This window comes from Conger conger, chromosome 11 (assembly GCF_963514075.1).
Source record: "Conger conger chromosome 11, fConCon1.1, whole genome shotgun sequence".
Lineage (NCBI taxonomy): Eukaryota > Metazoa > Chordata > Actinopteri > Anguilliformes > Congridae > Conger > Conger conger.
Genome location: NC_083770.1, coordinates 10,284,243 through 10,310,363, shown reverse-complemented (window position 1 = coordinate 10,310,363; position 26,121 = coordinate 10,284,243). Strand labels below are relative to the sequence as shown.

The 26,121-nt window shown below is 47.7% G+C and overlaps 1 protein-coding gene across 2 annotated transcripts in view; it reads right to left on the bottom strand.

Annotated features, from left to right (window-relative positions):
• Positions 1-102: 102 nt before the first annotated feature.
• Positions 103-26,121, bottom strand: part of frmd3 (FERM domain containing 3) — a 39,611-nt gene continuing 13,592 nt past the window's right edge. Inside the window, exons 2-14 of one of the 2 annotated variants that reach the window (XM_061261264.1) lie at positions 25,968-26,072; positions 24,695-24,737; positions 22,548-22,626; positions 19,091-19,188; positions 18,582-18,705; positions 17,594-17,681; positions 16,642-16,730; positions 16,462-16,525; positions 14,020-14,108; positions 13,736-13,810; positions 13,130-13,198; positions 12,176-12,300; positions 103-4,747 (exon numbers count right to left, since the gene is read on the bottom strand). In XM_061261264.1, the coding sequence (XP_061117248.1) occupies positions 4,071-4,747; positions 12,176-12,300; positions 13,130-13,198; positions 13,736-13,810; positions 14,020-14,108; positions 16,462-16,525; positions 16,642-16,730; positions 17,594-17,681; positions 18,582-18,705; positions 19,091-19,188; positions 22,548-22,626; positions 24,695-24,737; positions 25,968-26,072 (1,725 nt within the window). In that variant the 3' untranslated portion in view covers positions 103-4,070. Of the gene's footprint in view, positions 4,748-12,175; positions 12,301-13,129; positions 13,199-13,735; positions 13,811-14,019; positions 14,109-16,461; positions 16,526-16,641; positions 16,731-17,593; positions 17,682-18,581; positions 18,706-19,090; positions 19,189-22,547; positions 22,627-23,419; positions 23,448-24,694; positions 24,739-25,967; positions 26,073-26,121 lie in introns of those variants that run through there. The other variant, XM_061261265.1, reaches the window with a different exon arrangement.

Below are 26,121 nucleotides of genomic sequence, written 5' to 3'. Positions count from 1 at the left end.
ATTGACTGCTCAGATGTCAACTTTTGAACACCTATTGTAGCTAGCTAATCTATTGGTACAGAATACTTTACATTGGAAAAATACAACACTTTCATACCAGCCTTTTCAATATTAATTTGGGATTTTATTGTGGCAGTAATAACATATAAAACAATCCATATTTTCTTTGAACGTACAAACATTCAAAATTCACTTTACAAAGTTCATAAGGCTATGTCCCAGCATCGGTACGACCGCGAAGGAACTTTTTTTCCCAATTCCTCCCAGAGTTAAAAGGGGTCAAATGACAAAACCGCTACTAAAAACTCATAACAAAGCACAATTCCTACAAACTGATAAACAACTACATAAATAAATGCTGTTAACCGTGCCAACACAATCTGTACACATTATTACATGCCCATTCAACAACAAAAATGCATAATTAGAGTCCTCCTTTATCAGAGTACAATTATTTAATACAAATGTCCCCTATTTGCCTGACAGTTTCATGTGAGGTGATCAGCGTTTGCATTAGTTTTTATTCATCCAACCATATTCACTGGGGATTGGACATGAGCAACATGATAAATAATAGCTAACAATGACTGATTTGTTCAGAACACAATGAAAGTGAGGAGGACAGTGATCAATAAACCTCTTCCAGCCTACAGACAGCAATTACATTCAACACTCACTCAACACAGGGACTGTTAAAACAGTAAAATAAAAAATGCCCAAGCACTGGGGTGTTTCAATATGCAGTATGAATGGGGGGTTACAAAACATGTATGGTAGCATTAATGGTGATTAAATATCTGGTCACCTTTTATCTATCTGTTACTATACAGAATTTAACAGCAACATTTCTTGACACATTTGTTTATCAATCTTACAGTTATGGAACTGAAGGCTAGCAATGTATGCTAAATTTATGTCTTCACACTTACTACTTGTGGTTATAGCATGTAGCTCTGTAAAATCTGTGGATAAGACATAGCATTTCGTTACATTATTAACAGACTGTACACCAGTGCATTTTGTTCCTGAATTTCTGAGCTGTTTTTTGGGGGGAAGGTACTGAAACAGGTATGACTGACACAACAGATTTTTCAGCACGCCATCTAAACAGGCAAACAATATTGAGCCGCTTTTATTTGAGATTTTTAAAAAGCAGAAACGTGTGTATAAGACAGGAATTTTAAGAGGTTTAGACGGTGAATTACCGTTAACCTTGTCATACCATGTGCATTTAACAAAAAAAAAAATGAAACATGTAAGACAGAGGAAGCCTATTCTAGTGTAAACTGCACACACAGAATTCATCCACTGTGTTGGTTTTATAGTATGTCTAATGCTTAGTTTACATATGGAATGCATGCATATATGAGATGGGAATAGACATAAGGGGAGATGCTACAGTGCTATAGTCCTCTATGGGCCTTATCACGTAACAGTATTTGCATCCTTCATACAGGCCAAAGCTTCATAAAACTGCTGGAAATATGCATGAACTTCACCCAAGAACCTGCATTTCCTTGCCTGACACATCATAGTATATATAAAGCATGTGGACATTTGTGTGTGTGCGTGTCTCTCTGTGCATGCATGTACACATGGTTTTGTTTGTGGACAGGTGCGTGCACACGCATAGTGTGTGTGTGTGTGTGTGGGTGTCTGATTTCTTCTCTTCACTGAAATGTTCTGTTCTGCAGATTTTGCAAAGCAGGGCAGGGTTTGTCTTTTTTGCAGAAATGCTACAGTGTACTAAACGTACAATATCATATGAAAGAATATCCTTATTTTACATTACAATGACACATTAATTCCATCATGTGATAAACAAGTTATTTTAAAAAGTGTGAAGATTAAATTATCAAATGTGGTAGAACTACACACATATTTGGGGCAACACCAGAGTAGCAGACACGCAGAGAACAGCCTGACTCATGATCATGCTCAGTACTCAGTGCTCCAGAATGAGCATGGTCAGTACTCAGTGTTCCAGAATGAGCATGCACAGTACTCAGTGTTCCAGAATGAGCATGCTCAGTACTCAGTGCTCCAGAATGAGCATGCTCAGTACTCAGTGCTCCAGGATGAGCATGCTCAGTACTCAGTGCTCCAGAATGATCATGCTCAGTACTTAGTGTTCCAGGATGGGCATGCTCAGTAGTCAGTGCTCCAGAATGAGCATGCTCAGTACTCAGTGCTCCAGAATGAGCATACTCAGTACTCAGTGCTCCATAATAAGAATGCTCAGTACTCAGTGCTCCAGAATGAGCATGCTCCGTACTCAGTGCTCCAGAATGAGTATGCTCAGTACTCAGTGCTCCAGAATGAGTATGCTCAGTACTCAGTGCTCCAGAATAAGTATTCCCAGTACCAGGGTCAGTGCTCAGTGCTCCAGAATGAGTATCCTCAGTGCTGAATCAGAATGCTCACTGTTGTATGGACTGAAAAAGAGACCTGTTGAGACAGTATTCACTGAGGAAACTTCAGTGCAGGAGAACATGTAGAACAGAGCAAGCTTATGCAGGAGAGGGTAAGTACTGTGTATATGTATATAAGATTTACAACAGGGCATTGTGATTGTTTGCTTTATGTTGTTAAATGTGCCATTCCTCATGGAACAGTATGGGCATCCTTAATTTGGTCCAGCGGGGGCCTCTGATGTCCTTCCTGAGAGACCCCACCCCATTGGCTCACACATTGGTATGGAATGCCACGTCCAATCACAATGCATGTCCATTGGCAGGCTGGCAGCATACCACCTGGGGTTCCTGACCCAGAACCAGTGTGTGCATCCAGGCCAGACCACCTCAGTTTGTATGCACGCACACACAGTTTAAAAAGCCTGAAATTACATGGCAAAAAGGCAATCAAGACTTTCCAAACTGCACAGAACCAGCGATTGGGTGTTAGAAATGTGGGGACAGATGGCACTGAGCTGTAACCCAATCAAAAGGAGCCCACTGCTTTGTTTTGACTTATGTTTAAAACAACACTAGAAGTATTTGAACAGAACGTCAACATTTTCCTTATGTTGCTCTAAAGACCTCCATTAATTCAGTGCCATGTCTGCATCATAAAGATTGTGCTATATCTAGTAAGAAACTTATCAGTATCCCCAGTCCTGGTAGCAGAACTCTGTACTTTAAAAATAGCTTCATTTCCCCAGACCCTGTCCAGCAAATCTGTACCTCTAAATAAGTTAAATTAGATTTTCTGACTGAAAAATTCCTGAAATACTTGTATTACATAAAAATGTACAAAACATTAAAAACAGCATAAACTTTGTCTTTTATTTTTTTTATATACATATATATCTATAGGCTGTGGTTGTTATTATTTTTTTTCACCAGGGTGGGGTGCTTTCAGGCCTGTCCCGTTCCTGTGCGGGTCACTCAGAACACTGTGTACAGCAGGAAAAGTAGACGAGCCTTCTGTAATTTCCTGATGACATATATTGCAATATTAGCTATGCATGGATATAAAATTAAGATTATTTGATATTGTATAATGTTCTCTTTGTCTGAATGGTTTCATTCTGTTTGTTCTAATTTAATCAGTCTGTTTAATTTACTGATATAGAAAATGCCATTACTGTGAGAATCTGGACATGATCGCATTCTCACAGACCACAGAGCAGGTTCTATCTCTGCTCCATCTCCCCACAGTGAAACTGCCACCCGTCTCTCTCTCCTCAGTGAAACCACAACTCTCTCTGCTACTATCTGACTGGCTGTGACGGACAGATCCAGATCCAGATTCTGACCGCCCAGTGCCTCTGAAACTTCCTGTATAGTGTGTTAGAGTTATTGACCTCTGCTGCTAAATGAATGAAAATTAACCTTAAAATGGAGCATTTGCTCAGTGCATATTAAGACTTTGCATGAGGAGGCTGGTGTTGTGCTTCAGCACACCGGACTGACTGGGACAGCCCCAGAAATGACCCTCACCACCCAATCCATGCCCCACCCATACTTCAGCCAACCCACACCCTGCCCTGCCCAACCCAACAGAGAAACCATGCCATGTCACTGTTCGTGGACACACAGAAGCAGGACGTGGGCGTGGCTCCACGGCCCTCAGTCCACGCCTAGCTTCTCCATGACAACATTGATTTTGCAGACGAGCCACCGGCGCAGCGGGCAGTAGTACTCGTAGTGGAACTGCTGGAACTCCGGTGTCTGCCGAATGTCCCGCAGGAAGGAGACGTCGATGTCGGACTCGAGCAGCACCAGCAGGAGTGGCAGGAGCACGAGGAGCAGGCCCAGGCCCACCACCAGCAGCCGGGCTAGGCTGCGCAGACAGGCGTTCGTCTGCGCGTTCCCCACCAGCCGCCGCAGCCTGCCGCCTAGCGCCCCGCCCACCTCCCGCAGCTCCGCCTCCTCAGCTCGCAGAAGCCCCACCCCCAGCCCTGTGTGCTCCTCCTCCAGCTCTGCCTCCAGCTGCCGGTTCGCATGGAGCTCCTTCAGCAGTTTGACGGGGCTCTGGAACAGCAGGTCCACGCCCCCTCCGTCCTCCACCGGCGTGGGCAGCATGCTGGCACACGGGCTGTACGCCAGCTCCGAGATAGTCAGTGCCTCCCGCACCTCCTCCTGCTCATCCTGATCACTGTGTGCCTGTTGCTCATCGGATGAAGATTCGAGCCCTCCCTGTTCCCCAGGAGTACAGACCTGGCTCCCCTCCTCCCGCGGACCCACCTGGCTGAGCATTGGCCGCAGGGGCGACAGGTGGACCGAGTCCTTCAGCACCAGCACACCTGCAGAGAAAGGAGAGAGTTCAGATTCACCACTGGGCTCCTCGGTTCCCTGGATTTGATCCATCCATTCATTTTCGAATTGCTTAAGTCAGGGTCATGGTGGCAACGGCAAGCAGAGCAGCTTAGACATCCATCACTCCAGCGACCTTCTACAACTCATCCTCGGGGATCCCAAGGCGGTCTCAGGCCAGGTGGGAGATTTAATCCCCCCAAAGAGTCCTGGTGGACGTGCCTGGAGCATCTGCAAAGGAAGGCCCCAAAGGGGCATCCTTATCAGATGCCAGAAACATTGATGGCTGAGCTCCTCAACCTATCAAGGAGAATAAACTGGCATACTGCAGAGAAACCCCATTTCAGCTGCTTGTTGTTGTGATCTCACTCTTACGGTCACCACCTATAGCTTGCGAGAGTAGGGACAAAAATCATCCAGTAAATCAAGAGCTTTGCCTTCCGGCTTCACCACCACCGTGTGGTACAACACCTGCATTACTACGGCCCTGGCACCTACACAGCAACCAATCCCTTTTTCCCTCCATCACCCGGGGCAGTCGCCCCCCTCCCCTCACTTGAAGGGAGTAAGCCAATTTTTTCCAGAAGAGAACCATGACCACAGACTTGGAGATTCTCATCCCAACTGCATCACAGTTGGCTGCAAACCGTTCTAGTACACATTGAAGGTCACAGTATGATGAGGGCAAAATTATGATATTGTCTGCAATAACAACCTTATGATATTGTCTGCAATAACAACCTTATGAGTGGACACACTCCATACCTCTGCTGCACCTTGAGATCTGGTCCATGAATACCAGGAACAGGAGAGGAGACAAGACACTCCCTTAGCAGAGTCCCAACACCCACATTGAACAAGCTTGATGTGAATGTGAACACAGCTTTCACTCCGAGTGTACAGGGAACATGGCGGTCCAATGGCTCGCCGTAGCTACCCTGGCACCCTATACTCCCGCAGCACCTCCTAAGATACCCTGAGGAACACGGCCATAAGCCTTCTGCAGGAGGTTGAAAAGCTGGTCTCCTGTCCACGGCCTGGATGAAACCTGCGCCACTCCATTGGACAAACGGCCCTCGGTTTGGTATCGACGCTTGTCACTCTTGTGACTCGGAACTGTACTATCCTCTCAGGTCCTCTTCGCACTTGTACTTGTGTTTGATCTGCTCTTCATTGTACGTCTGGATAAGAGCGTCTCCTAAATGCCAGGTAATGTAATGTAATGTTGTGAGGCGGCTGGTTGGGGACCTGTTGCCCTGGTTTGGTATCAGTGTGATACTGGCTTGTGAGGGGGCCGGGTGGGGCAGGGCCCTGCTTATAAGCCTGTCCTTTGTCTTCAGAAGGGGGAAACTCTGACATGCCCACAGCTGCTAAATATAGGCCTTCTGCCCCCTGCCTTGGTGCGCGGGATTAAGACACATCTCACAGGCTACACACGAATGCCTCACACCAGCCGTGGACACCATTCTGGGACACTAGCATTTATTTGGAACTTACCAGAACAACAAATTCAATAAAGTAATCACATGAGTCCTAGGGTTATTTAATTTAGTGTCACTCCATGTGCCTCGGATCCAACTCCAGGCTCTTTTGCTCCAGCATTTTTAAATTGAAAATTATATTATCCAACGCTTAGAGGTAACTGATATGTGAATATACGTGCAACCTTATTTTTATTTTATTTGTATATTTGGCACTAACACAAGAGACATTCCTCAAGATATTTCAGGAGTCTGATGCCATTTCACACACATCAAACATGAAAATCCGCTTCAGAAACACTGTAACCATGGCAACAGCTGCATCAGCGAGTGGGAACAGGGGGAACAACTGCTCCAGAACCTACGGCAACTGCTGCTATGGAAACAGCCAAAGTCAACAAAGGCCATGACAACCTCATGGTGGGGGTTCAAATAGAGATAGAGACAGAGGAGGGGGGAATGAGAGATAGAAAGATAGAAGAGGGGGTAATTGCCAATAAAACTAGAGAACCAAAGGATACACTGCCATAAGTGCCTCAAATCTATATTCAACTGCTCTGCTTCTCTCTCTCCTTGGAAAAATAGGCGCCATTTGTCCTTCAACGCATTCTCTCTTCTTCTCCCCCTCCCCCTGCCCTCTCTCTCTCTTATGCACCCGCTCATTACCCACAGTCTGAAGCAAGAGAATAAAAGATATTTTTGTCCAAGGTCCCAGGAGAGCTGTGTGTATGTGCATGTATGTGTGTGTGAATATATAGTTGTACACATGTGTATTTGATGTTTGAATGTGTGTACATGTAGGTTTATGTACATTTCATGTCTATGTGTTTGCGTGGGTGTTTGATGTGTGTGTGTGATTTATATGTGTGTGTTTGATCTATCTTTGTGTTTGATTGTGTGCGCTTGTTTGATGAAGCTTATATGAGTGTGTTTGCTCTTGTATTTGTGTTTGACGTATGTGTGATATAGAGTATGTGTGCATGTGTGTGTGTGTGTGTTGATGGATGAAGGCTGCTCCCTCCAGTCAGTGCCGTATTAGATAATGTAATCAACAGTGGAACTGCACTCTGGTTACAGCATCTACAAGCCGAGAGATTCCTGGGCCCCCTCTGTCATCACCCACAATACACCGATCTTCTGCCCAGACCCACACAGCTAAGAGCCCTTACCTGCAATGCACCTCATCCTCAATTACAGTCATCACAACTACTCTATTTACCGATAATGCACTGTCATGAAGTGTCACACAATCAGTCACACAGTCTCCGTTCCTATAATCCCCCTCTGCCACTCTATTTACGATCATACATCTACCACAGCTCAAGCAGCACTGAGAATCAAACTACCAATACCAACCGCACGCACTTACTCAGGCTGAGAGACGTACGCATACACACGCGCAGAAGCACTCACACTGACACACACACATGCTTAAACACATGCACTTACGCTGACAGACATATTCAAACGCACAGTCATGCAGTCATATATTCAAATACAAGCTCACGCACTTGCATCCACACATACTGACAGACACATCTATACACACTCACACGTGCTCTTACATACTCGGACACATGCTCCAACACACCGACTGAAACATGTATACACACTTACATGGCCACACATGGAGACACATGCCTATACACTCGCACACGGACACACACACACTGCCTGGGTGGTGGGTCAGTACCGGTTCCGGAGATGCGGGTGCCATGGCCCAGCAGGCGCACATAGACGTCGCGTGCTGTGTAGTTGGCCAAGCGCAGCCGCAGACTCTGCCGTGTGGTGATCTTCACCTGGCAGCGCAAGGCCTCCGCCCGCTCTGCCTCCTTCAGCCGCTGCTGCTCCTTCACCTTCTCCACCACCACACACTCCGTCTGCTCTACCCCGAGCTGATCTGTCACCCCAATCCGCCCCTCCACCTCCTCCCCTGCCCGCTCTGCCTCCTTCAGCCGCTCCTGCTCCTTCACCTTCTCCACCACCACACACTCCGTCTGCTCTACCCCGAGCTGATCGGTCACCTCAATCCGCCCCTCCACCTCCTCCCCTGCCTGCTCTGCCTCCTTCAGTCGTCCCTCCTTCTCCACGCCCGCCTGTTCTGTCTCCACCACCCCACACTCTGCCTCCTCTACCTGTTCCTCCTCTACCCCCACCTGCTCTGTCTCTTCTACCCTTATCCCATCTGCCTCCTCTACCTGTTCCTCCTCTACTGCCACCTTCTCCTCTTCCACCTCTTCCACCTGCTCTTGTTCCACTGCCTCCACCCACACCTTCTCCACCTCTTCCACCTGCGCTTGTTCCACTGCCTCCACCCACACCTTCTCCACCTCTTCCACCTGCGCTTGTTCCACTGCCTCCACCCACACCTTCTCCACCTCTTCCACCTGCACTTGTTCTGCCGCCTCCACCCACACCTTCTCCACCTTTTCCACCTGCACTTGTTCTGCCGCCTCCACCCATACCTTCTCCACCTCTTCCACCTGTACTTGTTCCGCTGCCTCCACCCACACCTTCTCCACCTCTTCCACGTGCACATGTTCCGCTGCCTCCACCCACACCTCCTCGACCCCCACCCTCTCTGCCGCCTCCACCCACACGTCCTCCACCCCTACCCGCTCTGCCGCCTCCACCCACACCTCCTCCACCCCTACCCGCCCTGCCTCCTCCACCTGTTCCTCCTCCACCCCCACCTTCTCCACCGCTTCCACCCATACCTCCTCCACCCCCACCTCCTCCGCCTCCTCCTCCCGCTCCAGTTCTACCTCCTCCACCCCTATCCACTCCTCCACTCCCACCCGTTCCTCCTCCTTCCTCTCCCCACAGCACAGCTCCTTAGATCTCCACATGCTCGCTGTCTCATGCGCCACTTCCATCCTGGCTGACTGGTCTGTCTCCGGCCGTCAGGCCCACACATTGACCTTCTACAGAGCCGCACTGTTTTTAAAGTGTGCCAGGGCCCGCCCCAACCCCGGGGCCCTCCCCCTTGCATGTGCTAACACCCAGAGGGCTTTAGGGACCAAACCCACCGATATTTATATCCCCCTCTCTCGCCACATCCTACCTAATCTCAAATCTGACAACAACAGCCTCACAGCACAGATACACAGCACAGACCAAGCACTGAGCAGCACTTTCACACAGCACAGACGAGAGCACAGGACTGTGCCTGTGCTCTCGTCCATGCTGTGCGTCTGTGCTGTGTGAAAGTGCTGCTCAGTGCTTGGTCTGTGCTGTGCTGTGCTGGGCAGCACTGACACCACCCCTGGATCTCTCCTTGGGATGAAAGTGTGTAAGTAAACAGGTAACAGGCCAACACACCAGTAAACTAACACACTAACAGACCAGCATACTAGTGCAATAAAGGGGGAGGGCGTGGGGGGGGGTGATGGATGGAGAGGACAGACCAGCATACTAGTGCAATAAACACTAACAGACCAGCATATTGGCATCAGACCTGGGTGCAAAATCAAATAGTATTTGTTTTGAATTGAAATACAGGCAGGGTTTATACTTTTTAGATCACTTAATTTGTTCCAGTACATCAGAAAAGCTTAGTCAAATGCAGAAGAATATTTGAATTCAAAACAAATAACATTTGAACCCAGGTCTGACTGTCACACTAACAGACTAACAGTGACTGTGGCTTCTCTGTTGGGGCAGGAGTCTGTGGTCAGCAGTGCGATTAGCCGGGTCTTCCCGGCCACCAGGAGGCGACAATGCACAACAGAGCAGCTTTGCAAAGCTCACACCTGGCTTGACTCTTGACTCAATGACTGCAGATACACCACACCTTACTGTCAGCCACATTCCACCTCATCCGTTCCACACAGTTCAGTTCTATAGGAACCACAGATGGCCACGAAAGGGAAATACAATACAGGCACTCTGACCACATTTCAAGACAGCAAATACAGAGTTAAATCAGGGGCCTGTCCCTTTAAAAGCAGGGACATTCCTCAATCTGAGATGGAAACAGAAACACAGAAATCACAGCCAAGAACAAACAGCCAAGACTAAATTGACAAAGAAAAAAAAACATTTAAAATGCTTGTGGCAGGACTGAGTCGGACTCATTTCCTCCTATGAATAGAGTGGAGAGTGCAGCCGTAATACAACACCATAAAGTGTGGGGGGGGGGGGGGGGCGTGGGTGTGGGTGATGGATGGAGAGGAGAGGAGAGGAGACTTGGCCCGTAGGAAATGTGATCGTCCCGGATTTTCCCGCTAATGCGCCTGTCATCAGCACATAGCAGTCCCTCCGGACAGAGCAGGACACAGGATCCCCTTCACCTCACAAGGACAATTACCTACCACCCCCCTCCCCCCTCATGAAGATACACACCACCACCCTCACAAGGACAAGTGTCTATGAGCCGCCCTCAACAAGATACACAGCACCGCCCTCAACAAAGACAAGTGTCTATGAGCCGCCCTCAACAAGATACACAGCACCGCCCTCAAAGACAAGTGCCTACCATGCGCCCTCAACAAGATACACAGCACCGCCCTCAACAAGGACAAGTGCCTACCCCCAAGCATTTTTCTAACATTGGCATGCACGTTGTGTTGATAATCTGACTTGAAAGTTCCCCCTACCGTCTGCAATCACAGTCCTCCCACTCTCCCCCCGAGGTCTGGGATTGCAATCCACCCCCCCACCCCCCCCTTCCAACCCACACCCGCAGATCCGTAATCTCTATGTCCTCCACTAACCCCTCCCCGTTTGCCATCACAGTCTCCAACTCTCTCATACAGTTGTGCCCATTTGATTCCCATCTCATCTGCTCACCCTTTGCACACCTCCACCCTCAGTAAGGACAAACCCGATGGGTGGAGGGCAAGAAGAAATATCACAGAAAACCCAGTCACCCAATGGCGACAAATCTCCTACACTGAACACTGTCTAGTGTCTAATTACCCACATGGAAGATCATCTATTAACCAATCACATCCATTCACCGTGTTAGTGAATCAGGATATGAGGATCTTATGGTGATGTTCAGCCCTCCCATACTACACTGTTCTGGGAACAGTTATAACACAAATGAAAGAGGGGGAGAGTTGGCTCTTTCTCTGTTAGACTGCACTGAGATCAGCTGTAAGTTGCTGAGGGAGGGGGGCAGCTGTGAGACCCCCAGTGCTCAGACAGCCAAATAAAGGGGCGCGAATGCACTTTTCATTAAACCCTCCGGACCTAGTGCAATTTCCATTATGTCATCAGCATGGTGTCAACCACAGGGGTTGGTTCAGAGGGGTAAATTTAGTCCCTCGTCATAGTGGGACATCCCAGCCTGGTGACGAATCTGCCACTCACTGCTCACCTGCCACATCTCTCACACCTGAACATACACTTGCCAAATCAAAGTCTCAGTTTCAGTGAAAAATGTCAGAGGCATTGTCCCCACCTTCACCTTAATTATAAACTATATACACTATACACAGTACACACTATGAACTAGTTATAAAGTACAACATCCACACTTCTTCATCAAAGTCTTTTTCTTCTAAAGCACACGAGTGCAATTAATTCATTTTGTGTGATTATAGTTTGTACAAAAGTTTTGATTGCGCTTGATTGCACAGTTTGTATTAAAGCCTTGGTCATTCACTTGCTGAATAGCGTCGGTGGAGAGGGACACGTTCACACCTGGGTAGCAGTACCGACTGCCTAATGTCTGGCTTGGTTGTTTTGTGACAAAAATGGCATACTCTGCCTGTATGTCTTTAGTGTTGTTAAATTTCAAAAACACAATTACTTTCAGCCTAAATATTTAGGAAAAGTTGTGGAAGGAACCCAGTTTAATTGTGTTGTAGAAGCCGAGCCCAGGCTTACCTTGTGTGTAACCTCAGTAGTAAAGGCATATTGTGTGTACTACTGTGGTAAAGGACAATGGGCAGGGTTAACTATGAGGGGTGGGGTTATGCAGATTCTCACCACAGTCTGTGTGAAGCTCCTCCCCCTCCATGGGGCCGGGCAGGGCAGGTTGCAGGGGCTCCATGTTCATGATGAGGTGCTTGTTGCTCAGGGAGTTGTAACTTCTGCTCTGGGCGAAGTTGGACCTGAAACACAGGTGTGACATTACCTTCATCCATCCTCTGGGTTTGCAGGAGGACATCTTGTACTACCCCAGGGGTCGGCAACCCTGGTCCTGGAGAGCCGCAGGGTGTGCTGGTTTTTGTTTTCGCCTTAATACCAGCAACTGATTCATACCCAAGAAACCAGGTGAGGCCAGTTAACTGAGTAATTGCGTGCTTTAATTGATCAATTAAGTTCTGAGTAACAATAAAAGCTAGCACACCCCGTGGCTCTCCAGGATCAGGGTTGCTGACCCCTGTACTACCCTGTTGTAAAATCCAGCTATGCCAGCTTAAAATTGGTCATAAGCTGGTCTAGCTGGATATGAGCTGGTCAATCAGCATGGCCAAGCTGGTCATAAGCTGTTCTAGCTGGGTATGAACTGGTCATGAATCTGGTCTAGGTGGGTATGAGCTGGTCAAAAAGCATGGCCAAGCTGGTCATAAGCTGTTCTAGCTGGGTATGAGCTGGTCATAAATCTGGTCTAGGTGGGTATGAGCTGGTCCAGCTTCAAAACCAGTTTCAAAATATAGCTTGAGCTGCTCAAACCGTGTGCTGGTCTCAACTGATCAACTGATCAACTGATCTGAACTGATCAACCAGCTAAACCATGTCAAGCTGGGAGCTGGTCTGAACTGATCAACCAGCTTTTTAAAGACCTAGCTTGAGCTGTTTTTTTCAGCAGGGTATCATTTCTACAGGACCGCCCTCATGTTTGACAGCACCACACTGAGGATCTAGAGAGCTGTGATTTCATCAAATGGAGGCCTTTCCCGATGATAAACATGAATACGACCGTGCTGTGATTCAAACCTGTGTACAGCGGGTGGGTCCCTCTGGATTTTGGAGCTTGCTTCTATCACCTCCTTTGCAACTCTTCCACTGTTGGAAAAACCCAACACAAACAGTGCTGTCATATATAGCAGGTAAATGAACACTAACAGTGCTGCCATACTTACTGTAGCAGGTATAATATAAACAGGAACAGTGCTGCCATAATTACTGTAGCAGGTATAATATAAACACTAACAGCACTGCCATACTTACTGTAGCAGGTATAATATAAACACTAACAGCTGCCATAATTACTGTAGCAGGTATAATATAAACACTAACAGCGCTGCCATACTTACTGTAGCCGGTATAATATAAACACTAACAGCACTGCCATACTTACTGCGGCAGGTATATAAACACTAGCATTGCTCTGATACTAAGCAGGTTCATACATACTAACAGTCCTGTGACATTTAGCACCTGGACAGTACAATGGTAGTCTTACAGGTGATTATAAATTATGAGTATGTGGCTTTATCTTGTTCAGCCTGTCAGCCTTGGTACGTTGAATTACTTCACATATGAGCACTCTTGTCATATAGCACATGCTTTAAATAAACAGGGTGGACCTGAACACCTCACCTGTATCTGAACCTGCTGCCTTTGAAAAAGACATTACTGCTGGACACCGTCCTGATCTGGCTGGACTTTGCACACCTGTCAGGGGGGAGATTCACACACAAGGGTAAAAGATTCAGTACGCAGGAGGGCAAGATGCTGAGTCTCTCCAGTGACAAACAGAAGGTGGGGTGAGTGGCACAGGATTTGGGGCAGAGGCAGGGGCCTGATGGAGTAGAGGGTGGGGTTGGGCAGGGTAAGGTGTGGTTGGGGCGGGTAGAGGGAGGGACTGGGTGGAGCAGACTCACTTGTAGAAGGCTTGGTTCTCTACACCACATTTCCACAGGTGCTTACAGGCAGCTGGAGTGGTGGTATGGAACGTCAACACCAGTTTCTTCTGCAGGTGCAGAGAGAGAGAGACAGAGGAGAGAGGGAGCAAGAGGGTGAGATAGGAAGAGAGAGGGAGAGAAGGAGGGAAGAAAAACGATTGAGAGGCCTTGAGATCGGGAGGTGTCACAATATCAAATACTGCTCTCTGTCATAACCTGCTCCTGTGCCAGGACCCTGCTCTGCGGACCTGTTGTGACACATCAGGGGGTGAGAGTGTGTCCGTGCCGAGGGAGGAGGGCGCAGGCTCAGGACTCACACACACCACCAGCACCAGCACTTCACAGACAGGACAGACAACAGAGATCTGCAGAGAACCATTCTGCATCTGTGATCACAACGGTGTGTGTGTGAGTGTGTGTGATCATAGGTGTGTGGGTTTGTGTGTGTGAGAGATCACATGTATGTGTATGTGTGTGTGTGTGTGTGTGTGTGTGTGTGTGTGTGTGTGAGGTGTGTGGGTGTGTATGTGCGCGTGAGTGTGATCATAGGCATGCATGTGCGTGATCACACGTGTGTGTGTGAGGTGTGTGTGTGGGTTTGTGTGTGTGTGTGATCACAGGTGTGTGGGTGTGTATGTGATCAAGTGTTGAGTTGAATTAAGGAGAGTTTAGGACAGACTGGCATGCTGCTTAGCGTGACCTTTGAGAGTGTGCTCCAGCAGAACCAATGAGGAGTCAGTATCCAGGGGAGACACAGATGTGAGCAGGGAATGGGGGTGTGGCATGACAAAGGAACACGGAAGAGGTGTTCTTCAGGCATGAGCGATGACGCGATGGCATGTATGTACTCACCAGTGATGAACATGAACACACGGAGAAGAGAAGCACAGAGACAGATACAGCGTTAAAGAGTGGATTTCATGAGCCAAACAACGATGACACACATCACACGCCAATGACACGCAGCGCTAGCATACACTAGCAACACTAGCGCTAACATGCGACGGTAACACGTCACTAACACATGGCGCGTACAGCTGGGACAAACACACAGAGCTAACCCCTGGCACTAACACACAGCACATGGCGCTAAAACACAGAGCTAACCCCTGGCGCTAACACACAGTACATGGTGCTATCACACAGAGCTAACCCCTGGCACTAACACACAGCACATGGCGCTATTACACAGAGCTAACCGCTGGCACTAACACACAGTACATGGTGCTATCACACAGAGCTAACCCCTGGCACTAACACACAGTACATGGTGCTATCACACAGAGCTAATCCCTGGCACTAACACACAGTACATGGTGCTATCACACAGAGCTAACCCCTGGCACTAACACACAGTACATGGTGCTATCACACAGAGCTAACCCCTGGCGCTAACACATAGCACATGGAGCTATTACACAGAGCTAACCCCTGGCGCTAACACACAGCACATGGTGCTATCACACAGAGCTAACCCCTGGTGCTAACACACAGTACATGGCACTAACATATGGTGCTAACACATGCTAACAGATGGTAGTAACACACAGGTAGGTAATACATGGCAGTAACGCAGGCTAACAACTGCCATTACCAAATGAGACACGGCACTAACAACAGTGGGCGCCCAGAGAGCCAGGTCTCCATGGGGATGGAATTGAGAGTCACAGCCCACAACTCAACCCCCCCAAGGCCCCCCCATTTCACATTTATGGTCTTAGGTGGGGCTCAGGACCCAGACTCAAAAATCATTTCAGAGCAGGACAGCTGATGTAGGATCCAGGTTCCCCTGTCCACATTGGAACCTTATCCATTAAAAACTAAAAGGTAAAACCAGTCCTACAATAGATCAGAACCTCTGATGCTTTGTAAATACTGATCCTGGTCTTAAGGTTTGTCTGTAGAGAGTGACAAGCATCTTAGGCCAACATGACTAAGAACCTACATACAGAGTATGGAAAGACAACCGTTCAACGTCACAGACAGATCCTAACTGAACACAATAATAGACAGAGCGCCAGCTGTCTACAGATGGACCCTTCAAGAGCCAAAATCACCTGAAGGAATAACAGCTAAAAAACACTCAAACACAGTGGAGTACAGCAGTAAAGATGATCAGTCATTCAGGACAATGTTAGGAAAGATGGAGAGTATCCCAGCACGATTTTAGCAAAGATGGTTGATACTTGTGTAGAGTAGTGAGTGCTTGAGTAGAATGTTTAAAAACAGGGGCCAGTACTCATGTAGTTTTAATAGAGGCATTCAGTTTCTTGTGTAAAATATTAGCAAAAGGGCTTGGCACGTATGTAAAGTGTTAGTAAAGGAGGTTAGTACTCAAATGGAGTGTTAGTAAAGCTGGACGGTAGGAGTCTTGGGTCAAGCCGTGTGTAAATGCTGACGCAGGCTAAAGTGAATGCTTACCTCTCTCTGAATGCCGATCACGTAGAACGTTTTGCCTTCAAATTTCAGCTTGCTTACATCAGCCCTGTAAAACACAACTCTCTTTCTGTAAAGTTTTAACCATGTTTAATGTCGCACTGCGTGCAGCTGCATCATATTCAGGGACACGTGCTGTAGCTGGGAGGTTAGAGGTGAAGTTACCATTTCAGGAGGTGAATCCTCTTGTTACCCTGAAACACCACAAAGCCAGTAGCTGTGAAGCCCAAGAATGCTGTCGAACCTGTGAAGTCCTGCAGACAAATAAAGCACAGCATTTACTATACACACACACACACACACACACACACACACACACACACACACTCCCATACACACACACACACACATAGCCATACACACACGCACGTACTACCATACACACACGAACACACACACACACACACACTATCATATACACTCACAGAGCACTTTATTGGGTATTTAGATTTCTACTGCTGTAGCCTATCCACTTAGAGTCATGATGCATTGTGTGTTCAGAGATGCTCTTCTGCATACCACTGTTGTAATGTGTGCTTATTTGCATTACTGTCACCTTCCTGTCAGCTTTGACCAGTCTGGCCATTCTCCTCTGACGTCTCATTAATAAGGCCTTTCTGTCTGCAGAACTGCTGCTCACTGGATTTTTGTTTTTGTTTTTTGCACCATTCTTTGCAAACTCAAGAGACTAGGGTGTGTGAAAATCCCAAGAGATCAGCAGTTTCAGAGATACTCAAACCACCCTGTCTGCCACCAACAATCCTGCCATGGTCAAAGTCACTTAGCTCACATTTCTTCCCCATTCTGATGGTTGATGTGAGCATTAACTGAAGCTCCTGACCTGTATCTACATAATTGTATGCATTGCACTGCTGCCACACAATTGGCTGATTAGATAATATTATATATATACTGTATATAGATATATATACACACACACACACACACACACACACACAAACACTACCATATAAACACACACACATAAACACACTGTGCCTCACTCAGCTGTCATCTCAAAAAGGATCACTTCAGGTTAGACACATAAGGGCTAGCAGTCTAGGCAGGTGACCTTTGACCCCTTTGTTTGTCAGGATCTCAAGCAGAACACTCCTACCTTGCAGGGATGAGGGTCCACTCCATATGTCTCCAGAGTCTGCGCTCTCTGGAGCAGGTTCAGTTCTGCTAGAGCTGGACACTGCCCCCTAGAGGGAGAGAGGAAACGCCTTAAACGCCTTAAATGTCACTGTCAATCTTAAGAGAAACCTGGAGCAAAAACACACACACTCACAGACATATTGTCCCATTAAATTAGGCAGATGTACAGCCTGCACACAGCAGCACAGTGAGTCAATGCACAAGGTGACCAGTACAGACAGTCTGGTAATCAAGCAAAGAGCTCTCTGGCAGATACAACTGCATGCAGCATCTCAGCAGCCAATCTAAAGGTTCATGAATATAAACACGAACACTGCTCAGGCAGGAGGCTGCAACCTATGTATAGTATGAACAAACTGAGATGTGTGGGGTGTGGTGGGTAAGAGGTGGGGTGTGCTGGGTGTGGTAGGTGGGGTATAGTGGGTGTGGTGGGTGTGGTAGGTGGGGTATAGTGGGTGTGGTGGGTGTGGTAGGTAAGAGGCAGGGTGTGGTAGGTGAGGTGGGGTATAGTGGGTGTGGTAGGTAAGAGGCAGGGTGTGGTGGGTGTGGTAGGTGAGGTGGGGTATAGCGGGTGTGGTAGGTGTGGTAGGTAAGAGGCAGGGTGTGGTAGGTGAGGTGGGGTATAGCGGGTGTGGTAGGTGTGGTAGGTAAGAGGCAGGGTGTGGTGGGTGTGGTAGGTGAGGTGGGGTATGGTAGGTGTGGTAGGTAAGAGGCAGGGTGTGGTGGGTGTGGTGGTAGGTGAGGTGGGGTATGGTGGGTGTGGTAGGTGAGGTAAATGGTAAATGGCAGGCATTTATATAGCGCCTTGATCCAAAGCGCTGTACAATTGATGCTTCTCCATTCACCCATTCATACATACACTCACACACTGACGGCGATTGGGGTATGGTGGGTGTGGTAGGTGAGATGGGGTATAGTGGGTGTGGTAGGTGCGGTAGGTGCGGTACCTGAGCTCGGTTCTGTGGATCTCCATGATCCTGCGCTCCAGCTTGTGGGTCTGTTTGGGGTAGAGCCTGAAGTGGCTGATGTAGTCAGCAGGATGCTCGTCCGGGTCGTAATCGCCCAGCTCAGCTGGAACCCAGCAGCAGCCATGCACAGAGTAATTACGCAATGATTTAAAGAACAGCACTGCAATGGGCCGCATTAATTAAAGCAGCATTAATTAAAAACCCAACGAGACAGAGCTGAGAGACAAAAAGGCCCCTCTCGCTGTTAATTAGAGCAGCAGATAACAGAAGATACTTAGTGGCCAATCACATGCTCCCTGATTAAACCCCTCCCTCAGGGGCGGGGCCCAGCCCTTCATCTGACCAAAGGACAGCCCTTCACCCACTCTCACTCTCACACACACACACAGTGTACGCACACACGTGCCCACACAGGCAGTGGGATAACTGGGCCAGGCTGAAGTGATGCATGCACACAGGTAGAATGGGAGAGCAGCAGGTGTACACACCCTGCACGATGCAGGCGCCCAGGTATGCCGCATCGACGAACGGACAGAGCAGTCGTCCGTGATACAGGTCTCTCTTCAGCTGGAGGTACAGCAGATATCTGCAGAGGGGCGGGAAAGTGGAAACAAAATCACCCTGCGGTTCCACATCCTGCCATCAGAGGGAGCACCACAGGAGACAGGAAATTGCTTCACCCCATGGAAGCATTATTCATCATCATAATTACAGTCCAAGACTCCACTTATGTTCTGAATGAGTTTTTAAACTCTGATCATATTTTAACATCTCCTTTATAACTTGATGTGTACAGCTAAAATAGTATCTTGCATGTGGCTTTTTACTGTGTACTCAACACGTTGGCATTTTCAGTCATTTTATTTTGTTTAATTTCAAATAAGACATCATACCGCTGTCACCATGGTATTATCATGTCACTTCATTTTTTCATTGATAAGCTGATGAGCAAACTAAATTCCATGAATGCCTGCGGTTGATATGGTAATTATGATGGGGAGACGAAGGGTGAAATGACAGAAGTTTGCGCTCAAAGGGAGGCTTTGCCTTCTGTGCTGTCAAATTACCCAGCACCACCCACTTCAGTCTGGCGATACGTCTCCAAGGCAACAGGTCAGCTGGTCAGAGTCTCAGTAGAAGGAAAAAAAACGACTTTCCAAAATGAAGAGCTGTGAGCCTTTTGTGTGTGTCTGTGTGTCTGACCAACAACCACAATCAACACCATTACCACAGTGATCAAAGCCATTTGGGCACCCATGTTAACACAGGGGTAGAGTCAGGGGTATGTTTCTGCCACTGACATCCAACACACACACACGCGCGCACACATATATGCACACACAGATGCACACACACAGCCATCGACTCATATACACATACATATACAGTACACATACTCTTTCTCTCCCTCTCTGCCTCTTTCTCACACACACACACACACACACACACACACACAGCCATAGACTCACATACACATACTGTAGGGAAGAATACATTTCCTGCGTCAGTGTTCTTGGATGGTCACCTAACACCTCAATCATACTAAATGATCAAGGGGGGTTAGGAAGCCAATACTGAATGATCAAGGGGGTTCATTGTCTGCTTTGCTGACAACGACCATTTGGTTTTCTTGATCGCATCACATGCATACAAAATCATCTGTATTTGATCAAGGGGGTTTACTGTCTGCTTTGCTGACAATGACCATTTGGTTTCCTTGATCACATCACATGCATAGAAGATAATGTGTATTCATCTGCCTGTCACCCAATCAGGGACAAGTACCTGCATATTACTTCAGGAGGTTTGGGGCATAAAAACATGATTTTGTAATTGAACTGCCTTGCTTTTACCCAGTATGCTTCATACTGTAATTAAAGACTATTTGTGCTATATTAATAAATTCTTGTTAACCTGAATATCGGACTACAAGTTTTACTTCACAAAGGACCAAATTCCTACACATACATATACAGTACAAATACTCTGTCTCTCCCTCTCTCCCTCACACACACACACACACACACACACACACACAGTAGTGATGCTACAGTGCTACAGTAAGCATGGTGAGGGTCATCACTGTACAGAACCAGGACTCACCGCACCCACCAATTAGGGCTGCAACAGAAATACACCCGGAACCACACACCTTTTACATTATTGGCATTTGGCAGACGCTCTTATCCAGAGCGACAAACCGATTAAACTAAGCAGGAGACAATCCTCCCCTGGAGCAATGCAGGGTTAAGGGACTTGCTCAAGGGCCCAACAGCTGTGCGGATCTTATTGTGGCTACACTGGGGATCGAACCACAAACCTTTGCGTGTCCCAGTCATTTACCTTAAACACTACGCTACAGGCCACCCTGAACTCTGAACTCTGAACTTAACACACCACAAACCCTAAACACCCTAAACCTTGAACCCTATACCTCACACACCTTGAACCCTGAACCCCATACTCCATAACCCTTGAACCCCCTACACCTTGAACCCTGAACCATGCCCTTCTGAGATTGTAATGTCAGGAGTGTTGCTCCAGCAGGACTGTTTACTGGGAACTTTCAACCTGACATTACGCAGCAGCGCAAAGCAGCAGATCACTGCACCCAGCCCATCTCCACGGCAACACGTGTGTGCTGCGTAATGCTCCTCATATCTGCTGTGCCTTAGTCACACATCTATCCTGTATAATCCCCCAACAGGGGAAAAGCAGATTAAAGATTAAACAGAAAAACAAGTTTTTTATTAATTTTTTTGTAGCTGTCCTTGCCTCTAGGGGACTGAAGGTAATTTCCACACACACACACACACACACACACACACACAGCTCCACTCCCACACCAGCGACCAATCAGCAGCTGTTTAAGCAAACTGCAAACTGAAAACTGTTTAGGCAAACTGCAAACAGCTCCTCCAATGGAAGATGAAGCGTAGCTGGAGCTCCCCCTATGGAAGCTTTAGGTACTGCATGTAATGCTAATATGTGCGAGTGAATGGTTTCTCATTCCCTCCTGGAGAGGAATTAAACAGCTCAGAGCTCGAGGAAAAGCCAGTCATCCTGAGAGAATACTCACTGGAGAGATACTCTCTGAACCTCCTACAATTAACCAGCACCAAATGACCTTTACTGACCCCACAACAACCAGCACTGACCCTCACAACCAGGGGGTGTTCCTCAAAGCAGGATTTCTGAGTTAAATTAATAACTGCACTGTGTAAAAACAAGAACAGCTCTTTACTTCAGTCCATGCTCCAGATTTTGGAGGGTTCCGGGTTTCATGCTGTGCAGTTATCCAGCTAAGTCAATAATCCTGCTTCATGAAACAAGGCCCAGCACTGACCACACTCTGAGCAGCACTGACACCCTCTGAGCAGCACTGACACACTCTGAGCAGCACTGACACACTCTGAGCAGCACTGACACACTCTGAGCAGCAGCACTGACACACTCTGAGCAGCACTGACACACTCTGAGCAGCACTGACACACTCTGAGCAGCACTGACACACTCTGAGCAGCACTGACACACTCTGAGCAGCAGCACTGACACACTCTGAGCAGCACTGACACACTCTGAGCAGCACTGACACACTGTGAGCAGCAGCACTGACACACTCTGAGCAGCACTGACACCCTCTGAGCAGCACTGACACACTCTGAGCAGCAGCACTGACACACTCTGAGCAGCACTGACACACTCTGAGCAGCAGCACTGACACACTCTGAGCAGCAGCACTGACACACTCTGAGCAGCACTGACACACTCTGAGCAGTACTGACACACTCTGAGCAGCAGCACTGACACACTCTGAGCAGCAGCACTGACACACTCTGAGCAGCACTGACACACTCTGAGCAGCACTGACACACTCTGAGCAGCAGCAGTGACCAGCAGTGAATCCCTGTCAGTGGTAGTTAGACAGCCAAGGGAGAGACATACCTGGTGAGCTCCTCTTTGATCTTCATGGGTTCATGGGGGTAAAACTTCACTCGGAAACACATGGTGTAGGGCTGGTGGGCTGAGAGACAGAACGAGGGGGGATGAGAGGTGGATAGTGAGAGGAAAGAGGAGAGAAAGAGCGTTAGAGTAGGTGAGAGAGGATGACAATATCTGAGCAATCCAACACTTATTATCATTAACTTGTAGTAATTTGTTGTGAGCTGAGTGCAGTATGGAGCTGCGATCCAGAGCCTGAAGAGGTGTGAATGGAAACATTTTTCCAGCACAAAGCCCTTAACACCTCATCAGAGCAGCAGGAAGTTCCACCCCACAGTCATTAAAGCACACGCTGCAGACTGCAGCTCTTCAGCACCCAGGTCCCACGCGAAGACACACAGACACAGACACAGACACAGACACAGACACAGACACAGACACAGACACAGACACAGACACAGACACAGACACACTCACACTCACACTCACACTCTCACTCTCACTCTCACTCTCACTCTCACTCTCACTCTCACTCTCACTCTCACACTCACACTCACACACACACACTCACACTCACACACATACATATACACAAACACATACACACACACGTACACACACAAAAAAACGCAGGACATTCTCAAACACCTGTACTGGAACACCCTTAATGCTTTCTCAGGACAGTGGGAATGCCTATAGGGTGGGAATGCGGGGCTGCTTGTGTGAAATACTACAGTAATTACATGGATTTAAAAATGACCATGTGATCCAAACGGGGCAGACAGTGAATGTTGAGGCAAACCGCATGGCTCTCCCAGGGCATCCTGGGATAGTAAGTGCATATGTAGATGAAGTGTAGAGATGTCTATATTTACCAGACAGCTGCTGCACAATAGTCAGCAACTAAAATCACCGCAAGGGAAAATGAAACATTTAAAATGGATGAATTTAAATGCTGATGACATTCAAGCCTGAAGGAGTTCCAGAAATACCCCCCCTCCGCCCTCCCTCATTGCCCCATGTCTGAAGCAGCAGTTTCTCCTGTTTAATCGCCACATACCCAGAGATGGCAGAATATTCCACAGGAAGCCTCATAAAACACAGCTCTTCAGCCGAACTAAAAACTAAAAAACCCTTAACACAACCCCTGACTCAAGAAATCCATAACCCTGGCTACCCCTAATCCAGAAAACCCCTCACCTCGACTACCCATGAACCAGACAACCCATAATCCAGACTACCCTTAACCCAGACAAACCCATAACCTCAACCACCCCTAAACCTGACAACCTAGACTCTAACCCTGTAGCACAAGCTTCCATTACCCTCCCGAGTTACAGTGACTCACTCATCTTATCTAATTACACACTTCATAGCAGAGGGCAGACTCTGCTGATTGGTCTGTATGAGTCAGAGCTCCACCAGATTGCAGCATCTCTCACTTGCTTCACTCGCCATACAACCCAGATCCGTGGTCCATAGTCCCCACACCCTTTTCATTCCACCATGCCCCCTCTCCATCACTTTCCCCTTTTCCCTCACTCTCTACCCCGCCCCAGTCACTCTATCCCTCCCCCCTCCCCCCTCCCCGACATCAAATCTTTAAAACAGTTCATCACCGTCTCCTGCGTTCAATCCTCACGCTCTTTCTGCATACTTCTGTAAAATGAGTCATGGATTTTTTTATTCATTTATGTGGAAGAAGACTGAGCACATCAAAAGAGCTTTAAAAAGAAGCCAACAAGTAAATCTGCTAAATCCAGCTTACGCACAACACCAGCATCAGTTCAGCAGCCTTTTACTCATATCTTCTGCCAAGAGCCGTTTCAAAGCATTTCAAAGCTATGCCTGACACATAAATACATCAATACGCCCCCGAATTTACAACCATATGTATCATCTTTGCATGAATATGATTACATAATGAGGACTGGAGATTCGGCAGACTGGGAACACAGTATTTGTGTACTGGTGTTGTGTGCAGGTGAGTACAGGTTTGTGAAGGTGCATACAGGTGAGTGCAAGTGCACACAGGCCAGTGCAGGTGTATGCAGCTTAGCGAAGGTGCATGCAGGTTAGCACAGGTGAGTGCAGGTGAATGCAGCTAGTGCAGGTGCAAGCAGGTGAGCCCTGAAGGATCAGATACTCACACTTCATCTGCTTCACTATGCACTTATTAGGCTCCAGCCAGTGCTGTGGGGAGAAGAGATGAGTGTCAGTTACTCCGCAGCGCTAGTTACTGTGCAGTGTCAGTTATTGTATAGTCAGTGTAGAGTGTCGGTTATTGTACATCACTTATTTCAGTGCCTAAGGGTGTGCTGGCTTTATTTCCTGTGCTCGAGACCTAATGATGCTCCGCCCATCCACCTCTCTCTCCCTCTCTCACTCACTCTCTGTCTCTCTCTGTTTGCCTCTCTCTGTCTCTGCCTCTCACTCTCACTCTGTCTCTCTCTGTTTGCCTCTCTCTCTGTCTGCCTCTCACTATCTGTCTCTCTGTTTGCCTCTCTCTGTCTCTCTTTCTGTCTGTTTGCCTCTCTGTCTCTCGCTCTCTATCCCTCTATCTCTTTCTCTCGCCCTGTCTCTCACTTGCTAGATCTCTCTCTGTGTTTGCCTCTCTCTCTCTCTCTCTCTCTCTCTCTCTCTCTCTCTCTCTCTCTCTCTCTCTCTCTCTCTCTCTCTCTCTCTCTCTCTCTCTCTCTCTCTCTCTCTCTCTCTCTCTCTCTCTCTCTCTCTCTCTCTCTCTCTCTCTCTCAGCAGGCTGGGCTCGGAGAGTGATCAGACGGAGGAATTGCAGTGAGGGCTGAGGGCTGAGTGCTTGCAGACAAACAATAAAGTAGAATAACAACAGGCGAGACCCCCATGAAACCTACTTAAGATGTGTACGAATCCTGCTATAAATAAATCCACTGCAGAGTACAGCCGTAATCCAGGCTGATATGTTTGTGCAGCAGATTACACTCTGAGAGCAAATGGACGGGGGTCCCTGAGGGCTCTCTTCCACAGGCTTTTAGGGTGTACTTTGGGGTGAGTTTTAAGGAGCAGTTTAAAGAGTCTAGTCCTGTGAGGGCACAGCAAACATGTGTGCTGAAAGGGTTTCTGTAGTCAACATGTTCCACCGGCCTGAGTTCAGTGCATTGGAAGCGTCTTGTGGGTCATACGGAGTACGTTTCGAACATAAAAGCATTATTATTGCATTGTGAGGAGACTTAAATAATTCATCCCACCGCCCAGGTGCATTCTGGGAGATGTGCCGTTACTATTTCTTTACTGAAAATAAGTCACGTGGAAGGCTAAGGTGGAGAGAGAGTTAAAGATGAGCATGGTTACATGGTTACTAGGGTACAGGAGTAAAGGTAACAGGTATGCAGAATTAAATACCGTCAGGTTTCAGGAATGGGAGTGTTTGAAAGCGTTCTCACTCACCCTCTGCTTCTCGGGGTCAACATATCTGATGCCAAAGTAATCCTTCTCCAGTAGGCTGTAATGGTTACACACGTGGTCCAGGAGGAACTGACCTTTTGTGTCTCTCTGCAGGGACACAAACAGACCACAACTCAACCAAGCTGGTCTTCCTGGT